At 39.0% G+C, this 16,368-nt stretch overlaps 1 protein-coding gene across 5 annotated transcripts in view; it reads left to right on the top strand.

The window, feature by feature from the left end:
• The first annotated feature begins 201 nt into the window (after window positions 1-201).
• The window catches only part of PRKAA1 (protein kinase AMP-activated catalytic subunit alpha 1), a 33,784-nt gene continuing 17,617 nt past the window's right edge, over window positions 202-16,368 (top strand). For 2 of the 5 annotated variants that reach the window (XM_032851389.1, XM_032851387.1), the window contains exons 1-3: window positions 239-343; window positions 1,574-1,705; window positions 15,108-15,249. Coding sequence is in view for 2 of the 5 variants with exons in the window: in XM_032851386.1 (XP_032707277.1) it covers window positions 217-343; window positions 15,108-15,249 (269 nt within the window). In the remaining 3 variants the exon portion in view is untranslated. Of the gene's footprint in view, window positions 344-1,573; window positions 1,706-15,107; window positions 15,250-16,368 lie in introns of all 5 variants that reach the window. The other 3 variants (XM_032851388.1, XM_032851386.1, XM_032851385.1) reach the window with 3 other exon arrangements.

Here is a 16,368-nt window from a genome sequence, read left to right as displayed (position 1 = left end):
CGGAGCAGCGCGAGAAGGGGAGTACCGGTGGCCTTCCCAGCGACCCCTGCCCGCCCCGCCAGGGGGAGCGTCTGCGCCGGACGCCTGCGGCAGGGACCCGGCGGGCGGCGCTGGGCGGTGGCTCGGCGGCGCGGCTGCCCTCCCGCGTCCCCACCCCCCTCCCTGCCCGCCCCCGGCGCGGCCCTGCCCGCCCCCTCCGCCCCCTCCCGCGGCGCCATGCGCAGACTCAGTTCCTGGAGAAAGATGGCGACAGCCGAGAAGCAGAAACACGACGGGCGGGTGAAGATCGGCCACTACATCCTGGGGGACACGCTGGGGGTCGGCACCTTCGGCAAAGTGAAGGGTGAGGACCCCCGGGGCAAGGGTCGGTTCCAGCCCGCGGTCCAGGTGACTTCCGCCTTTCGCACCTTTTCATCCTCCCCCGCCCCGGCGTTCCTCCTCTCCCGGGCTCTACAACCCCTGTCCTGACTCCGGCGGGAGCGGAGTCAGAGGCCACCGCGGGACTGCGGCGCGACCCTCTCTGGCCGGGTGGGGGTGGGGACCGGTCGCCATGGCGACGGCACCGCGGTGCGAGGGGCTCGCTAGTGCGAGGGGCTGGGATGCGGAGGTGCGAACTTTCCCAGGTGGGGCAGTGTAGGGCTGCGCGGCGCGCTCGTAGCGCTGGGAGGAGGCGGGGTGCGCCGGGGTCTCGGCCCGGAGCCCTGGGGAGAGGGCTTCTTGTTCGCTGGGGCTGTGCTCCCTCGGCTCAGGGCCAGCCCATCGCTTCCCTGGCAGTTCTCCGTATTGTCCGTATTTCCGTCCTCTTTAGGATGTTCTCGACTTAACCGGCCCGGACTGATTCTCAAGTGTGAAATGTGTACCCCCTTCCCACCTCCCCACAAAAGTAGGCTTGCTTTGGGGGTAGCTTACAGAATTTTTTAAAAAGGGCCATCTCGTTGGGACGGATGACTAATTTTTTTTCGGAGCAGTTAATTGAATGTAAACTGGTTCTGTATTTGCGATGCATGGTTTATGTTCTGAATGCAAACTCCGTGCCTTCAGTGTTTCTGAATTATCAGTTTTGCAGACTATGTGTGCCAAACCTGGTAGGGAGTGCAGATGTTGCCTCCAGATAGTATTTATTAGCTCATTAATGTAGTTCGTTTCCATTTACTTTCTCAGGATATTTGTTTTAATAATTGAGTGCACATCATTTGAACTTTTTTTTTTTTTAAGGAAAGTGGGAAATCTCTTACCCTTGTGTTTCAGCACAATATTCTGGAAATAACAAACCTGATCACCAGTCCACCAATTCTGGCAAAAAAGTTTAATTGCAAACTTTGTGAGGCATAAATATTTTTTCTTTAAAATATTTGACTTTGTTATTAGGGATGTAGAGAAAGGAAGCATGGAACTGATAAATGTAATTCATTCATTGGCTTTGAATATATAATAACCTATGAATTGCATATACTTAGCTCTTGGTAAATATTTGACTTGAAAGAAAAAAAAAGTTGTGAAAGCCTGTACAGTGAATTAACTAACTGAGCCTTGCTTTACCGGAGCTAAATAAACATTTTCTGATTTTATCTAGGGATGGAAGAGGAGAACCCTTCCTTCTCTTGCTCTTTCTGAGTCATAGAACTGGAAAATTGCTGTATAGCCCACAGGGAAGCAACTGCCTAAGCCTTCTTATGAAAATCAGCAAGGCCAACAATGTAAGAAAGTAAGAAGCAAATGCCAGAATAGGGTAATAAGAGCCATTAGGGTGGGTCTGTATTAGGCCAGTAAGATGTCTCTGTACCCTCAAAATTATTTATTTTTGGCTATGTTGTCTCTTTACTTGTTAGCAATTACAAACTGCTTTTAGTTTACAGTATTTGTAAGAAATGCTCATTAATGCCCCCAAATAGTGATGACAGTCTTGATACCCTCACTCCTTCCAGGGTTCTGCTTGGATTAGGATGCTCATCCTTCTAATAAAGACCTGTGCAAAGTCAGGTCTCATTTTCTTATTCGCTCAGTGGCTTTTGGCATGGCAGATAGGAAAGCAAGAGGGAGTTTTTCATTTTTTGGATTTGAACTGTGATGTGGCTGTGACATGAATCCTTTCAGTGAGTGGTGTTCCCTAACCTTATTCTTCCACATGTGCCTCTCTTGAAGTGTTAAATACTGTCAAAGTCAACTCTCTAAATTATAAAAAAGTCAATAGTCATCAAAGAATCAGGTTTCATAGATAGGGTTAAATTTGTTCGCAAATACATTCGTTGATATTGCTCAAAATCCTCAACCAGTGCATTTTTAAGTTGTTAAACAGTTGGGATGCTTTTTGCTCCATGTACAGTAATAGAAAATCCAACTCAGCCTAGCTAAGAACCTTACTTTCTATGGTTCTCTCTCCAAAGTTTGGAAGCTTCAGCATAACTCTCATGAGTCTCACTGGCTTATCCAGTCCCTGGGGCCAGGGATGCCATGTGCCATTTGGTTCAGGCTTGTGCACTAGCGAGGGAGATAGCATTACTCTTGGTGGAATATGGCCCACTCTTGAATGTGTGTGCGTGGTGAGGGCACCTTCTTCTGAAGTACTTCATGTAGATAAATACCTATACAGAATGGGTATAATTGTTAGGCGAGAGAAATTAGATGTTCAGTGAGCAGGCAGGAACAGCTCTTACAGTGGTGATGGTTGGTAACTTACATAGCCTTAATTTGACAAGAATTCTTGTCAGTGGTATGATTAGCCAGATACTTCAGTGGAGATAATTTGGAGTAGATAGAGCTTTTAAATTTAGTTACATGTTGGTAAATTTAACACAGAAAAGGAATCTAATAGAAGATATGATATATGCAGAAAATTCCCAATATGATATTACATGCTTAGAGGAAATTTAATTTTGGGGGCAAAGGGGACTATAAATTCACAGTGATTATTTTGTTCCCTATTACAGGTTGAAAAAGTCATTTGGCAACTTGTTGTGAGGGGAAAATTTAAACAGGCTACTGGGGTTGGGTTTGGGATTATGTTTGAATTACCTTTTATTATTCCCAAGTTGTCTTTTTTCCCCCTCTTTGGTTATCAAGGTGTTAGTATCTACTTCCTTGCAGGGTCCACTTGCCTTTCCCCAGGTACAGCAGTTATAAAAGCATGGATGAACAGAGTCTCATGTTACTATTGCAATAAATTAAAATGGCAGTTTTTGTTAAGTTTTCCAAGAGAAGAGAAGACGGTCTCTTTAGTGGTATAGGTGGTCTTCAGCAAATGAGTTGTTTATATATACAACCTATTTATTAAGCTGGTGAATATTTTTCTACATAAAACTGCAATTTCAGGTAAATAGGTGACTAATCTCTTTGTGAATCAATCATAGTAGAAATTATTTAAAAATTTCTTTAAGGGGGGTGGTTCCTGGCTGGCTTAGGCAGTAAAGCATGCAACTCTTGATCTTGGGTCATGAGTTCAAGACCCCACACTGGTAGAGCTTACTTAAAAAAAATCTTTAAGGTGGGAAAATATCTATATATCTATATCTATATTTATATCTATATCTATCTCAAGTTTAGAGTGGGAATAAAGTTTAGGCCACAAAAATCAAAGAAGTAGAATACTATCGTGTTATTTATATAAATTTTAAAATCATGGAAAAACACCCGGACATTGTTAGTGAGAGTACAGTGTTGCCACCTCTAAAAGTGTGACAGTATTTATTAAAGTTAACCCAGTAATTTAGACTCTAGAAATTTATCCTATAGATATACTGGTATAAAATAATGAGTTATTTATTGCCATATTGTTTATAAATACAAAGGTTAGAAATAACGTTTCTAGTAGGACAATAGTTATATTATCATTATCCATACAATGATATACATTGCAAACATTAAGAAAAAAACAAGAGACTTTATATAATTTAGGAAGCAGTTTCCAAGGTGTATTTTTAAGGGGAAGAATAAGAGGGTAGTAGAACAAATGTGTCTAGTATACCTACCATTTGTGTATAAAAAGTAGGGGCAAGGAAGGTTTTTAAGTGTAACTACTTGCACATGCATGGAGTGACCCTTTAAAGATACACATGAAACACTTACATTAGTTGTTCAGAGTGGGGGAGCTAGGTAGCAGGGGGCCATTTCACTGCATATCTTTTTGTACCGTTTAATAGTGCAGTGCAGGTATTATGTATTCAAAAGAATATATAAAATTAGGGTTCCTGGGTGGCTCAGTGGGTTAAAGCCTCTGCCTTTGGCTCAGGTCATGATCTCAGGGTCCTGGGATCGAGCCCCGCATCGGGCTCTTTGCTCAGCGGGGAGCCTGCTGCTTCCCTCTCTCTCTGCCTGCCTCTCTGCCTATTTGTGATCTCTTTATCAAATAAATAAATAAAATATTAAAAAAAAGAATATGTAAAATTAAATTTGTAGAAATAAACGTAGGGAAGACATTGTTACAGTATTGTTTATGGCTTCATACTCCAGGGGAAGACAAACACCACATTCAAGGTAGTGTTTACCTCTGGGGAGGGAGAAAGGAGAAAGGGATCTGGGAGGAGGCATACAGCGCTTCACTTGCATCTGTAATGTTTTATTGCTTAAGCTGGTGGTGGGTGAACATAGGTATTTGGTTTGCCTTTTGGGATGCCTGAAATGTTTCCTTAAGTAAACCTGCCTTTCTCAGATTTCCACCTATAGCTTTTAATGCTCATCCTCTCGAAGATTAAGTTATTTCCTTTATACTTCTAAGAGTGAGATTTTTTTAAAAAGATTTATTAATTAGAGAGAGAGAGAGCATTTTATTTTTTTGACAGACAGCAAGAGAGGGAATGCAAACGGGAGTGGGAGAGGAGAAGCAGGCTTCCCGCTGAGCAGGGAGCCCTATGCGATGTGATGCTCTCTTTCCCAGGACCCTGGGATCATGACCTGAGCCCAAGGAGATGCTTAATGACTGAGCCACCCAGGCTCTTTTAATTTTAGAGCGGGAATGAAATAGGTGATCAGAAAATCTTCAGTAGATACTTCTTTGTGGCATCTCTTTCCTATTTAAAATTTTCTCTTTCAAAGTATGATCTTGTTTCACTTCAGGATTACATGTCTGATTAGAAGAGCAGTTGTTACAGTGTCCTACAGGTAGACAAAGTTCCCTTTAGAAAGCACTAATAGGCGCCTGGGTGGCTCAGTGGGTTAAAGCCTCTGCCTTTGGCTCAGGTCATGATCTCGGGGTCCTGGGATCGAGCCCCGTGTCGGGCTCTCTGCTCAGTGGGGAGCCTGATTCCTCCTCTCTCTCTCTGCCTGCCTCTCTGCCTACTTGCAATCTCTTTCTGTCAAATAAATAAATAAATTAAATAATTAAAAAAAAAAAAAAAAGAAAGCACTAATAGGCTGTTAGTTGGAGGGTGACTAATTCACTGCTCTTGTGAGGGAGACTTGAGAATTTTGGTAGCCTTTGCTATGAGTGACCTGTAAGTGTTCCATGGCAGAAATACCTGTTTTCTCTTTTGTTAAAAAACAATCTCATAGGGGCACGTGGGTGGCTTAGTTGGTTAAGATATCATCTCTTAAATTTGGCTCAGGTCATGATCTCAGGGTCGTGAGATGCCACACGTTGGGCTCCACACTGGATGTGGAGCCTGATTAGGACTCAGTCTGTCCCTCTCTCTCTCTGCCCCTGCCCTGACTCATACTCTCTCTTTCTCTCTCTCTAATAAATAAAATCTTAAAAAAAAAAACAAAAACAGTATCTTAGCACTACTGTAAAACAGTAACAGTCTGAAGAGTAAAGGTTTGAGCTTTGGAAAGGGGGGTGATTCTCTTAATGCATATTCCTGACAAGGTGCACTTGTTACTGATTGATTGACTATGGAGCAGCAATTAATTTGGCTGCAACTGAGCTTAATGTATGGAGAATCCTTTGCTTAGTTTTGAGAAAACAGTTCAGGGTTTGGGGTTTGATATTGGGCCTAGCTCCCCCGCCCACCCCCGCAATTTTCTATTGCATATTGATGGTGTGGTAGAGTAGGTAGGTCATAAGACTTGACGTCAGAAGGCCTATCCCAGCTTGATCACTTAATAGCTTTACTGCATCAAATTATATAATCTCTTAGAGCTTTATAATTACCTATATCATAGGTTTGTTGTGAGGGTCAAATGTGATCATATAAAATCCTATTTTCAAAAGTATTGTTACTGAAATTCTGATATTGAAGTTTGTTGGTAATTGGGTTCAAGGCAAAATATCTGTTGCTATAATTAAGGAAAAGAACAGATTATCATATGATAGCTTTAAATTGCCAAGATTTTCCTGGGAAGAAAGAGGGAGAAAGACGATATCCAGAGGGCTATTGCCTACTCTGAAAGAGAAAATATTTGAGCCATCAGTGCTGGGACATTATTTGAAAACCTTGAAGGGAAGAGTCTGTATCCAAGTATGACAGGTTAAAAATGTTTAATAGGTTTCTTTACTAGGCAGTCCAGAGCCATTATTGTGTTAGTATGTGTAGTGGGTTTCCAAAGGGGAGAGCATACATCCTTTCCCAGACTTCCTTGCTGACAAAATCTTTCTCTGTGTAGAGGCTTCAGTCCTAGTATTCTGTAGAGCATAATTCTTTTTTGTTTGTTTGTTTTTAAGATTTTATATGTATTTATTTATTTGTTTATTAATTAAAAAAAAATTTATAAACATATAATGTATTATTAGCCCAGGGGTACAGGTCTGTGAATCGCCAGGTTTACACACTTCACACCACTCACTGTAGCACATTATTTTTATTTATTTGACAGAGATCACAGGTAGGCAGAGAGGCAGGCAGAGAGAGAGGAGGAAGCAGGCTCCCCGCTTAGCAGAGAGCCCGATGCGGGGCTCCATGCCAGGACCTGAAATCATGACCTGAGCGGAAGGGAGAGGCTTAACCCACTGAGTCACCCAGGCGCCCCTGTAGAGTATAATTCTTAAAATTCATTGTAATAATTTTAGTTTTATGATTTTTCTAGCCCATAGAAAATTTGAATTCCTGAATTAGAACATTGGAGAGAGGGCTTAAAAGTTGACTCCTGATAGGCTGTGGAGGATGAGACACAACTTCAAAATGCAGAAAACTGTGGAGCTGGAACGTAATAGCCTAGGAGCAAGAAGTCCTATCCAGCTAACTCCCACAGATGTCACCGTGTGAGGGCACAGGAGAGTAACTGATGCTCATACAAGGTGAACATTTGCTTGTTTCCCAGTCATTATGTACAGCGTGTTCCATTTAAGAATTCTTGGGGCATTTGTAGTGCAGATTAGAAAACCAGTTTTCCAAAAAAAAGATTACTTTTGTTAATTTGTTAATTTTAATGGTGAATATAATATTTTAGGAAACAAAACAAAACTATGTTTCCTGGGGCTGCATTAACAGTACCACAAACTGGGTGGCTTCAAACAACAGAAATTTATTCTCTCGAAGTTCTAAAGGCCAAAAATCTAAAATCAAAGGGTTTGTAGGGTTACACTTCCTCTGAAGGTTCATGGTGAGAGTCTTCCTAGCCTCTCCAGCTTTTGGTGGCTCTTGGTGTTCCTTGGCTTGTGGTAGCAAAACTCCAGTCTCTGCCTTTGTCTTCCCATGGCTTCCTGTGGGTGTATCTGTGCTCTCTTCTCTTCTTATAAAGGATACCATTCATTAGATGTAGAGCCCACTCTAAACCTAGGATGATTTCATGAACATCAGATCCTTAACTGATTACATATCCAAATACCCTATTTCCAAATAAGAGCATATTCTAAGTTCTGGTGGACATGAATTTGGGGTGCAGGGGCAGTATTCAGTCCATTACATTTGTTATTTTTTATGCTTTTGGTTTTATACTCTTGGTTTCTCCCTTATAACACTTTAACTTTTGAGAAACTTTTAAATTGATCTGGTAGAATGAATAAAATATATTCTTGGTACCTTGTCTTAAAACATTGAAATTGATATGAGGCAGGTTTTTAGTAGACTGAATTAATTTTCTCATATAGGAAAAAGATCGTAGTAGCAATGCCAGGCACATAGTAGGTGCAGGTACTCACTATTTCTTTAATCAATGTTTGAATTTTTAGAATATTTCTTACTGGTATGGGGCTATTCAGTCTGTTGTTGTTTTCAACATTGTAAGACTGTAGGGGAGCCTGGATGGCTCAGTTGGTTAAGCGTCTGACTCTTTGATTTTGGCTCAAGTCATGATCAGGGATCTGTTCCTGTTCCTCAATTATCTGTAAAGTGTTACTAATAATGTCAGTCTTCTAGGGGTTAGTTAGAGTTAGAGTATCAGTAGGTTTGGGCATAAAGTGGGTATGTCATGAATATTAACTACACAGTTGTGTATCTTAATTATATTACGTGTTATATATCAACTAGATTTATATTTTTAAAAAATCTGATTTAAATTCAAATTTGATTAGCCTGTTTTTTAGCTTTGTGCTCTTGTATGGCTGAATAAGCGTTCCTGTAGTTTTTAAGTAGTAGGTGAAATAACATCAAGGCTTGGTGCCAAGTGTGTATGTTTAGCAATATTATGTTGAAAATTAACCAAAGTTAGGAAAGGGTTGATTTTAGGAAGCTAGAAATCTCAGGATTGATGTGATGGGAGGCGGAGGATGGGTAGGTTGGTGGAACTGAAGCTTATGGGAATGGGAGCTAGATGCATAGAAATTTTAGCTATTAATTATTTAGCACTTATTATGGGCTTAGATAAAGGGATGCTACTGAATCTAGGAAGATGAGGACAACAAAGCAAGGAACTGAGGTTATTGGCCAGATAGAGATTAAAGCAGAAAATTTAGGGCTGATTAAATAGGGATGGGGGCAGATTTGGGAGCAGTGGAAAATAAATTGCTATAAACAGTGATAGCCACCATTTATTTATCAAGCATTTACTGTGTCAGATACCATGGAAAATGCTTTACAAACCCTACTTCGGAGCTCCAGTGGCGCAATCGGTTAGCGCGCGGTACTTATACAGCAGTACAAACCCTACTTCATGCATTCCTTACAGTCACTTTTATTTTATTTTTTTTTAGATTTTATTTATTTATTTGATAGAGATCACAAGTAGGCAGAATGACAGGCAGAGAGAGAGATGGGGAAGCAGGCTCCCCCCTAAAGCAGAGAGCCTGATGTGGGGCTTGATTCCAGGACCCTGGGATCATGACCTGAGCCGAAGGTAGAGGCTTTAACCCACTGTGCCACCCAGGCGCCCCTACAGTCACTTTTATATGGAGTATGTGGTATTCTTAATTTTACAGACAAGTGAATAGAAGGCTGATGTAATTTAACTTGCCCAGGTCAAACATGAACTAAATACCCTTCATACTGGAAAGAACCCAGGTCTGTGTAGCTACAAAGTCTATGTTTTGTACATAGATTGCCTTCTCATGTAGGAGAATGGGGTGTTTAGCCCTATTTCTGAAAAAGTTGAATCAAACACCTATCATTTTTTTTTCCTTCCCTTTGGGATTTATTAATTGTAAAGAATATAAAACAGTAAGTAAAATTTGAAAAAAATCACTGTAGGATAACTTTTCATTTTAGCACATTATCACTGTCATAAAAATTTTTAATATAGCTAGAAAGTATAGATTGTATATATAATTTTTGTTTGCTCTTTTCATATTTATAAGAATATTTTCTATAGTCTTATGAGAGAGCCTGTTATGTTGGAACAGCAATGTATTAAACTGTTCTCTGAAATTGGTCATTTGGGTCATTTGCCATCTTTGTTCTTAAATAAGACACTATAATAAAAATAATTATGCACATTTTAAAAAAGATTTATTTACTTGAGAGAGAGAGAAAAAAGAATGAGTGGGGGGAGGGGCAGAAGGAGAAAATCTTCAAGCAGACTCCTGTGCGGAGCTGAACATGGGGCTAGATCTCAGGACCTGTGAAATCAAGACCTGAGCCAAACCAAGAATGGGACACTTAACTGACTGAGCTACCCAGGTGCCCAATAATTATGCACATTTTAAAATTTACTTAATTCTAAGTTAAATTCTGAGTAAGGAAACTACAGATTTTTAAAATCCATATATTAAACTATATAATTAATATATTAAAATATTTATTAAATATATATTTATATGTATAAATATATATTTTAAACATATATATTGCTCTTAATGCTATTCTAGGATTTCAGTTGCCTTTTTATTCCCCTAAAATGTTCTATTGTTATACCAGTCATGAAAAAGGAATTAGTGTACCAATTTTCCCTTAACAAAAAACCAAACTGATCACGTTACCCGGCTTCTTTACTTACTTAGTAGTGTGTGTGTGTGTATATATATGAGACAGAGAATTTGATTTCATTACAGTGGCTGTCATGACATCTTCCCCTCCCTTGCTACTGTTCAATTTTTGTTTGAATACTATTTATACAGTCATACTTTTGTGATTTCTGTTGCTTCAAAAATGAAGATATGCCTCTATTTCTGATTAATTTATAATTTTATGAAATGTTCACGTATTAGAAAAAAGTCTAGTTGTACCTTGGTTGTTTGGTTACTGATTTCGTTTTGTTTATTTGGCCTTCTTTTGTGGGGGTGGTCTATTATTCGCAGGTGGAATAATATTCTACTCCTTATTACTCATGAGTTGAATTTTACTTGACTCCCTATTCTTTGTCTATCACCATCCTGCCTTCTCTTGCTAATTTCTACCTCAATTTTGGTATGTGTTCAATGAAATTTTCTGTCACATTTCTGCAACTTAACTGCTTTCTAAATGATTTTAATTGTTCTGTTGTATAATCCATCATACTCTGCTCTTATTTTGTAACTTCTGTATTTCTTTCTATCTTTTTAATTTAAAAGATTTTATTTTTAACTCATCTCTACATCCAGTGTGGGGCTCGAACTTAAAACCCCAAGATCAAGAGTCCGGTGCTCTCCTGATTGGGCCAGCTAAGTGTTGAATAACTTCTGTATTTCTTATCACTTTGTGATAGTTAATTTTTTCTACAACATTCATGTAGCTCTTGGAGAGCATTTATTAATGTCTATTCTTTTTGCTTTAGTTTTTTGTACTTTAAAACTTTTTGTTTTTTCTTACTTTATAGTTATTTTGGTCATCTTCAGAGGCCAGGAAGGTCCCAGGGACCCAGGTTGCTTTTGGTCAGTACTGTTTTCTGTGACACCATTACTGGCATATAGTAGACGCTCAGTACGTGAATTTGAGAGAATGCTTTGACTCTCCTATTCCAGTTCCTTAGTTAATGATAGAATATACATCTGGAGTTCCAAGAAGACCCAGTTGTTACTTACAGTTAATTGGGGTTGAAATTAGGTTGAGCGGGGTGGGATATGAGAAGGGACTGTGGTTGATTTGTGATGAGTTGGAGTTCATTCCCAAATGGATTTTGCTTTCATATTCTTTCCAAATCTGAGTCTGCCAGTAGTATCCAGTATTGTGGCTGTTCTCAGTCTTGTTTCAGCTATGCAGTTAATGAGAGAGGGTTTCCACTAAGCCATTGTTTGGAGATTTTGGGAGTAGTTGGACAGATTAAATTACTACTTGTTCAGGTAACAGTACACTAGGTCTAAGAAAGAAGATACTTACTGAATTGGGGCTTAACAGTCAAGTTGACTGCTGTTAATCACATCTGATTGGTATAATAGATTATAGAAAGCCTTATCAGAAATTAGAATGTGCTTCTAATTTCCACAGTCCATTTCAGCTATGATTATAGGTTTTTCTTTGTCACTGATTTCATGTATATTTTAATGAGTTTTTGATGGAAGTATTTCCAGTGCATTCTTACTCTGTCTTCTTTCAGGAAACTTCTGTAATTTCTTAGCCATGGATGGTTTTGAGATTAGATGAGCTATACAAATGGTGGTTATAAGAAAATTTAGAGATTCCATTCACACTCTAGTAGTTTATTTTATTTATTTATTTTTAAAGATTTTATTTATTTATGTATTTATCAGAGAAAGAGAGAGAGAGAGACATTGCATAAGCAGTCAGAGTGGCAGGCAGAGGAAGAGAGAGAGGCAGGCTCCCTGCCGAGCAAGGAGCCCGATGCGGGACTCCATCCCAGGACTCTGGGATCATGACCTGAGCCGAAGGCAGCGGCTTAATCGACTGAGCCATCCAGGCGTCCCCACATTGTAGTAGCTTAAAAGTTTTTTGATTCTGTGAGTTTTTGATTCTGAGAGTTGACTATGGTGCAGTTAGACATTTGCTCATTTTCTGGAAAGATTTGCATTATAGAGGGATTGTACAGGTTAAAAAATCTGGGCAAAATGGAAGGTGAACTTAGGTGGTAAATCATATTTTTGAAAAGGATTCAGACTTACTCTGCCTTAAATACTTTTCTTTGAGTCTTACTTAACAAAGAGTTTTTTCACCAAATGTGAAATATCTGTATAACTTAACCTTGGATTTAATATTATTAATTAAAACATTTAGGGAAAGTAGCAAATGCTTAAAAAAAATTCAAAGTAATAAGGAATTACCCCATCCCCTGCCTCTCTCAACTGCAGTGGGTGTGTTGGGGGCAGAAGAGCCCATCACTCATTATCTTGGTTGGCCTTTTGGGGGAAAATGTTGAGTTGTTGAAAATCATTGGACCTGAAGATCTGTAGAATTCTCTTTAGTTTCTAAAATTCTACGCTTGTTATTGTTAAATCATCAAGAGCACATAGTGAGTGAGGAGCAAGCAATGAATCTTTTGTTTTTTAGAAAGATAATTTAATTATCTTGTTGCTCCCCTGCTTTAAAAACCTGCAGTGGTTCATAATCCTTGAGGGTTTTTAAAGGGTGGGCAGGCTTAGCTCCATCCCAAATCCCAGATCAAGTGGGAAAGCCTAATTAGACTGGAATAATAAAGACAAATTCTTGGTGTAAAATAATGTTTTAAACATAAGTTTAAAATACCAGTGTTGAGTTTTCTACTTGGAAATAGTAAGAAGTATTGTATTAATCTGCTAAGGGTTTCTGTAACAAAATACCACAGATTGAATGGCTTTTTTTTTTTTTTTAAAGATTTTATTTACTTATTTGTCAGAGAGAGAGAGCGAGAGCGAGCACAGGCAGACAGAGTGGCAGGCAGAGTCAGAGGGAGAAGCGGGTTCCCCACTGAGCAAGGAGCCCGATGCGGGACTCGATCCCAGGACGCTGGGATCATGACCTGAGCCGAAGGCAGCTGCCTAACCAACTGAGCCACCCAGGCGTCCCGATTGAATGGCTTTTAACAACAGATATTTTCTCACAGTATGGAGGCTAAAAGTTTGAGATCAAGATTTCAGTAAGGTTGGTGCCTTCTGAGGCCTCTCTTTAGCTCACAGATGGCGGCTTCCTCCCTGTGTCTTCACACGGTTTCCTGCGTGTACCCTGCTGGCTCTCTGTGTGTCCAGATTTCCTCTTAGAAGGATATCATGAGTCAGGGTGGATTAGGACCTACCAAAACTGTTTCATTTTAATAGTCATTTCTTTAAAGGTCCTATCTCTAAATACTGTCTTATTCTGAGACCAGGGTTAGGGTATCAACATATGAATTTTGGGGGAGACACAGTTTAGTACATAACAAACATAAATAACTAAGAAGGGATTTCTTATTTATCATTATCTTTGCTTTTCAGCTGGTAATTACCAAGATTGCCAGGGAAAGCTCTCAGCTATTGGTCTTACAAGCTATGTCCTAATTTAGAAGAAAACATTTTCTTCCTAAAAAGCTAACCCCCTAAGTCACTTATTTAAAAAAACAAAACAAAACAAAACAAACCAGAAACAAAACTTGATACATGTATATTTCAAAAAGTCATCTAGTGCTAAGAGATATAGTTATAAAACAGAATTCCTTACCCTTACTCTCAACTCTTTTCTTCTAGTATTTACCTGTAGGTTGTTGTTGTTGTTGTTGTTTAAACCTCCATATTTCTAATTGACCTATGCATGCACACAAGCTATTTCTTAATTCTTATTGATGGATTTTGTTGTTGTTGACTTTCTATTGTGGTACATAAGGATTTCAATTCTCTTACACCTTTTCCTCTACACTGTCATTCTTCTAATATAATTATATCATACTTTAAAAAAATCCATGTTTAGCATTTAATAATTGTGACTATGTAAAGACTTATTTGCCAATCCAAATCTGTGACTATTTTCTTTATAATTTTTCCTGGAGTTATTAGATTACCTTGTTTTTTCCATTTGCTTAGTTTTCTTTGAACCTAAGGCTGAATGTCCCTGTTTCTTCAAATGCCTTTGTCAAAATCTTTCTCAATACAATACTTTCAAACCTATAAGATAATTTATTAGTCTCCCCTTCCCCCAGCTGTCTTGGATCCTCTGTCACATTTCTGTCTGGATTTGTTTTCTCTAAGCCTTCTACACATCTATTACCTAGGACTTTGCCTCATTACCATATATTGGGGATTCTCTTAGTTTTTCTCCTGTACTGGGTCTCTTCTTTACTGGATATTATCTTCTTGGCTTATTTTCCTGTTTTTGGTAGACTATATGTTCTATGGTGGGTTCTTGAGAAAAGGCAAATAAAAGCTAAATTTTTGGAGACTAAATTCTGTTATCACCATTGATTATCTGAGCCTAGCATTCAAATTGAAAGAAAATCACTTTTTGTTGTTGTTCTTAAAAATAGAAACTGCATGTTCATGAATGGAAATTTGAAAGGTTCAAAAGGTTATGGATGGGGGAAGTGTGCTGGTAGCATCAGGGAGTTTTTGGGATGATGAAACTGTTTGTATTTGATTTTGATGGTGGCTTTACCAATTTCTATATGTTAAAATCCATAGAGCTGTTCACCAAAAGAAAATAATTGTGTGGTTTTTTTTTTTTTTTAGAAGTTCAATTTGTATGTATGATAGCTTAAGAACTAAAAAATAAGTAAGAATTTAAAAGGGCAAAAGGTATACAGCAAAAGGGAAATCTCTTTTCTTTCTCTGTTAGTTTTCCAGTTTCCCTTTATGGAAGAACCACCGTTATCAATTTCCTATGTATTCTCCCATTTAATCACTCTTGGACATGTAAACATTTAGGGACGAATCAGGCAGAACTGAAAGGAACTTAAATTTGCTCAGTATTTTTGGAGATTACTACTCTTAGAATACATCTAAAATGTTATTAATCAAGTCTGGCACTAATTTGTTAAAATTATTTTTCCTACAGTTGGCAAACATGAATTGACTGGGCATAAAGTTGCTGTGAAGATATTGAATCGACAGAAGATTCGAAGCCTTGATGTGGTAGGAAAAATCCGCAGAGAAATTCAGAACCTCAAGCTTTTCAGGCATCCTCATATAATTAAACTGTAAGATCTGATTATATTAAATACAGTCATATAATTTTTAAATCATTTTTGTTAACCTATTTAATCTGACAAGGGAGAAAGATGACTGACATTTCTTGAATCATCTCTCAAGGTTTTAAAATTTTTGCCTGTTCATGGATTTATCTAACCCCATTCATGGTCACTTAAACCTATGTCCATGTTTTGCCCTTGTGCTTATCAGCTGTTAACTTTCTCGTTCTTTCTTATCTTCTGGACGTGCTGTCTGATCGATAACTTTCTGTACCCCTATTGCTGTAGAAGCAACAGTGATTTGCTAGTAGAAAATGTTGACCTCCACATTTCACATCATGTCATTTAGCCTCACTAGAGACAAGAGAAAGGGAGAGAAAGGGTTTTCCCCCAAGCTGCTTATATCTGATAGAGCAAATAACAAATGATAGAATTTCAGGAATCCAGTATACAGAGGGGGCAGTAGTAGTATTATGGTGGTTTTACAGTTGCCAATTGTAGGTCTGTATAGAACTTATTTATTGCTCCGTTTTCTTACGCGGGCTGTCACTTACAATGCTAAGGCTTTTATACTGACCTGGCTGGCTCCAAATTTGTTTCACTCTCACCTCTTCTTATTTGCTGAGGTACCATGGTTTTAAGGTGCATATGGGTGCTGATGACCCCTTAGTACACATCTCCTGCTTTCGTACCTCTTCCCTGAATCCCAGTTTCATACACCCACTGCCAACTCCACATCTCCATTTGGATGCCAGAACTGAACTTCCTGTTACCCTCCCCCAAACCTGCTCTTACACACAGTTTCACCCTCTGAGTTAATATCCAGTTCCTCAGGGCCGAAACATAGGACCCATCCTTAACTTTGTTGTTTCTCTCACTTCCTACCATCCATTCCATCTCTTTCTTCAAAATAGATCTAGGATCTGAGTGTTTCTCAGTTCCTTCATTGTCATCAACCTCGTCTGAGCCACCATCATCTTTCTCATGGACTCCTGCAGTAGCCTCTTGCTTCCCCTATACCATCCACAATCAATTCTTCACGTTGCTGCCATAAAGTAAAGTTACCCTTTTAATAGATCAGACCACATGACTACTTTGCTTAAAAACTTCAATAGCTTTGCATTTCCC

This window comes from Lontra canadensis, unplaced genomic scaffold, assembly GCF_010015895.1.
Source record: "Lontra canadensis isolate GAN:19392208 unplaced genomic scaffold, GSC_riverotter_1.0 scaffold5, whole genome shotgun sequence".
Classification (NCBI taxonomy): domain Eukaryota; kingdom Metazoa; phylum Chordata; class Mammalia; order Carnivora; family Mustelidae; genus Lontra; species Lontra canadensis.
The sequence above is the reverse complement of the archived record's forward strand: the minus strand, read 5'-3'. Positions and strand labels throughout refer to the sequence as shown.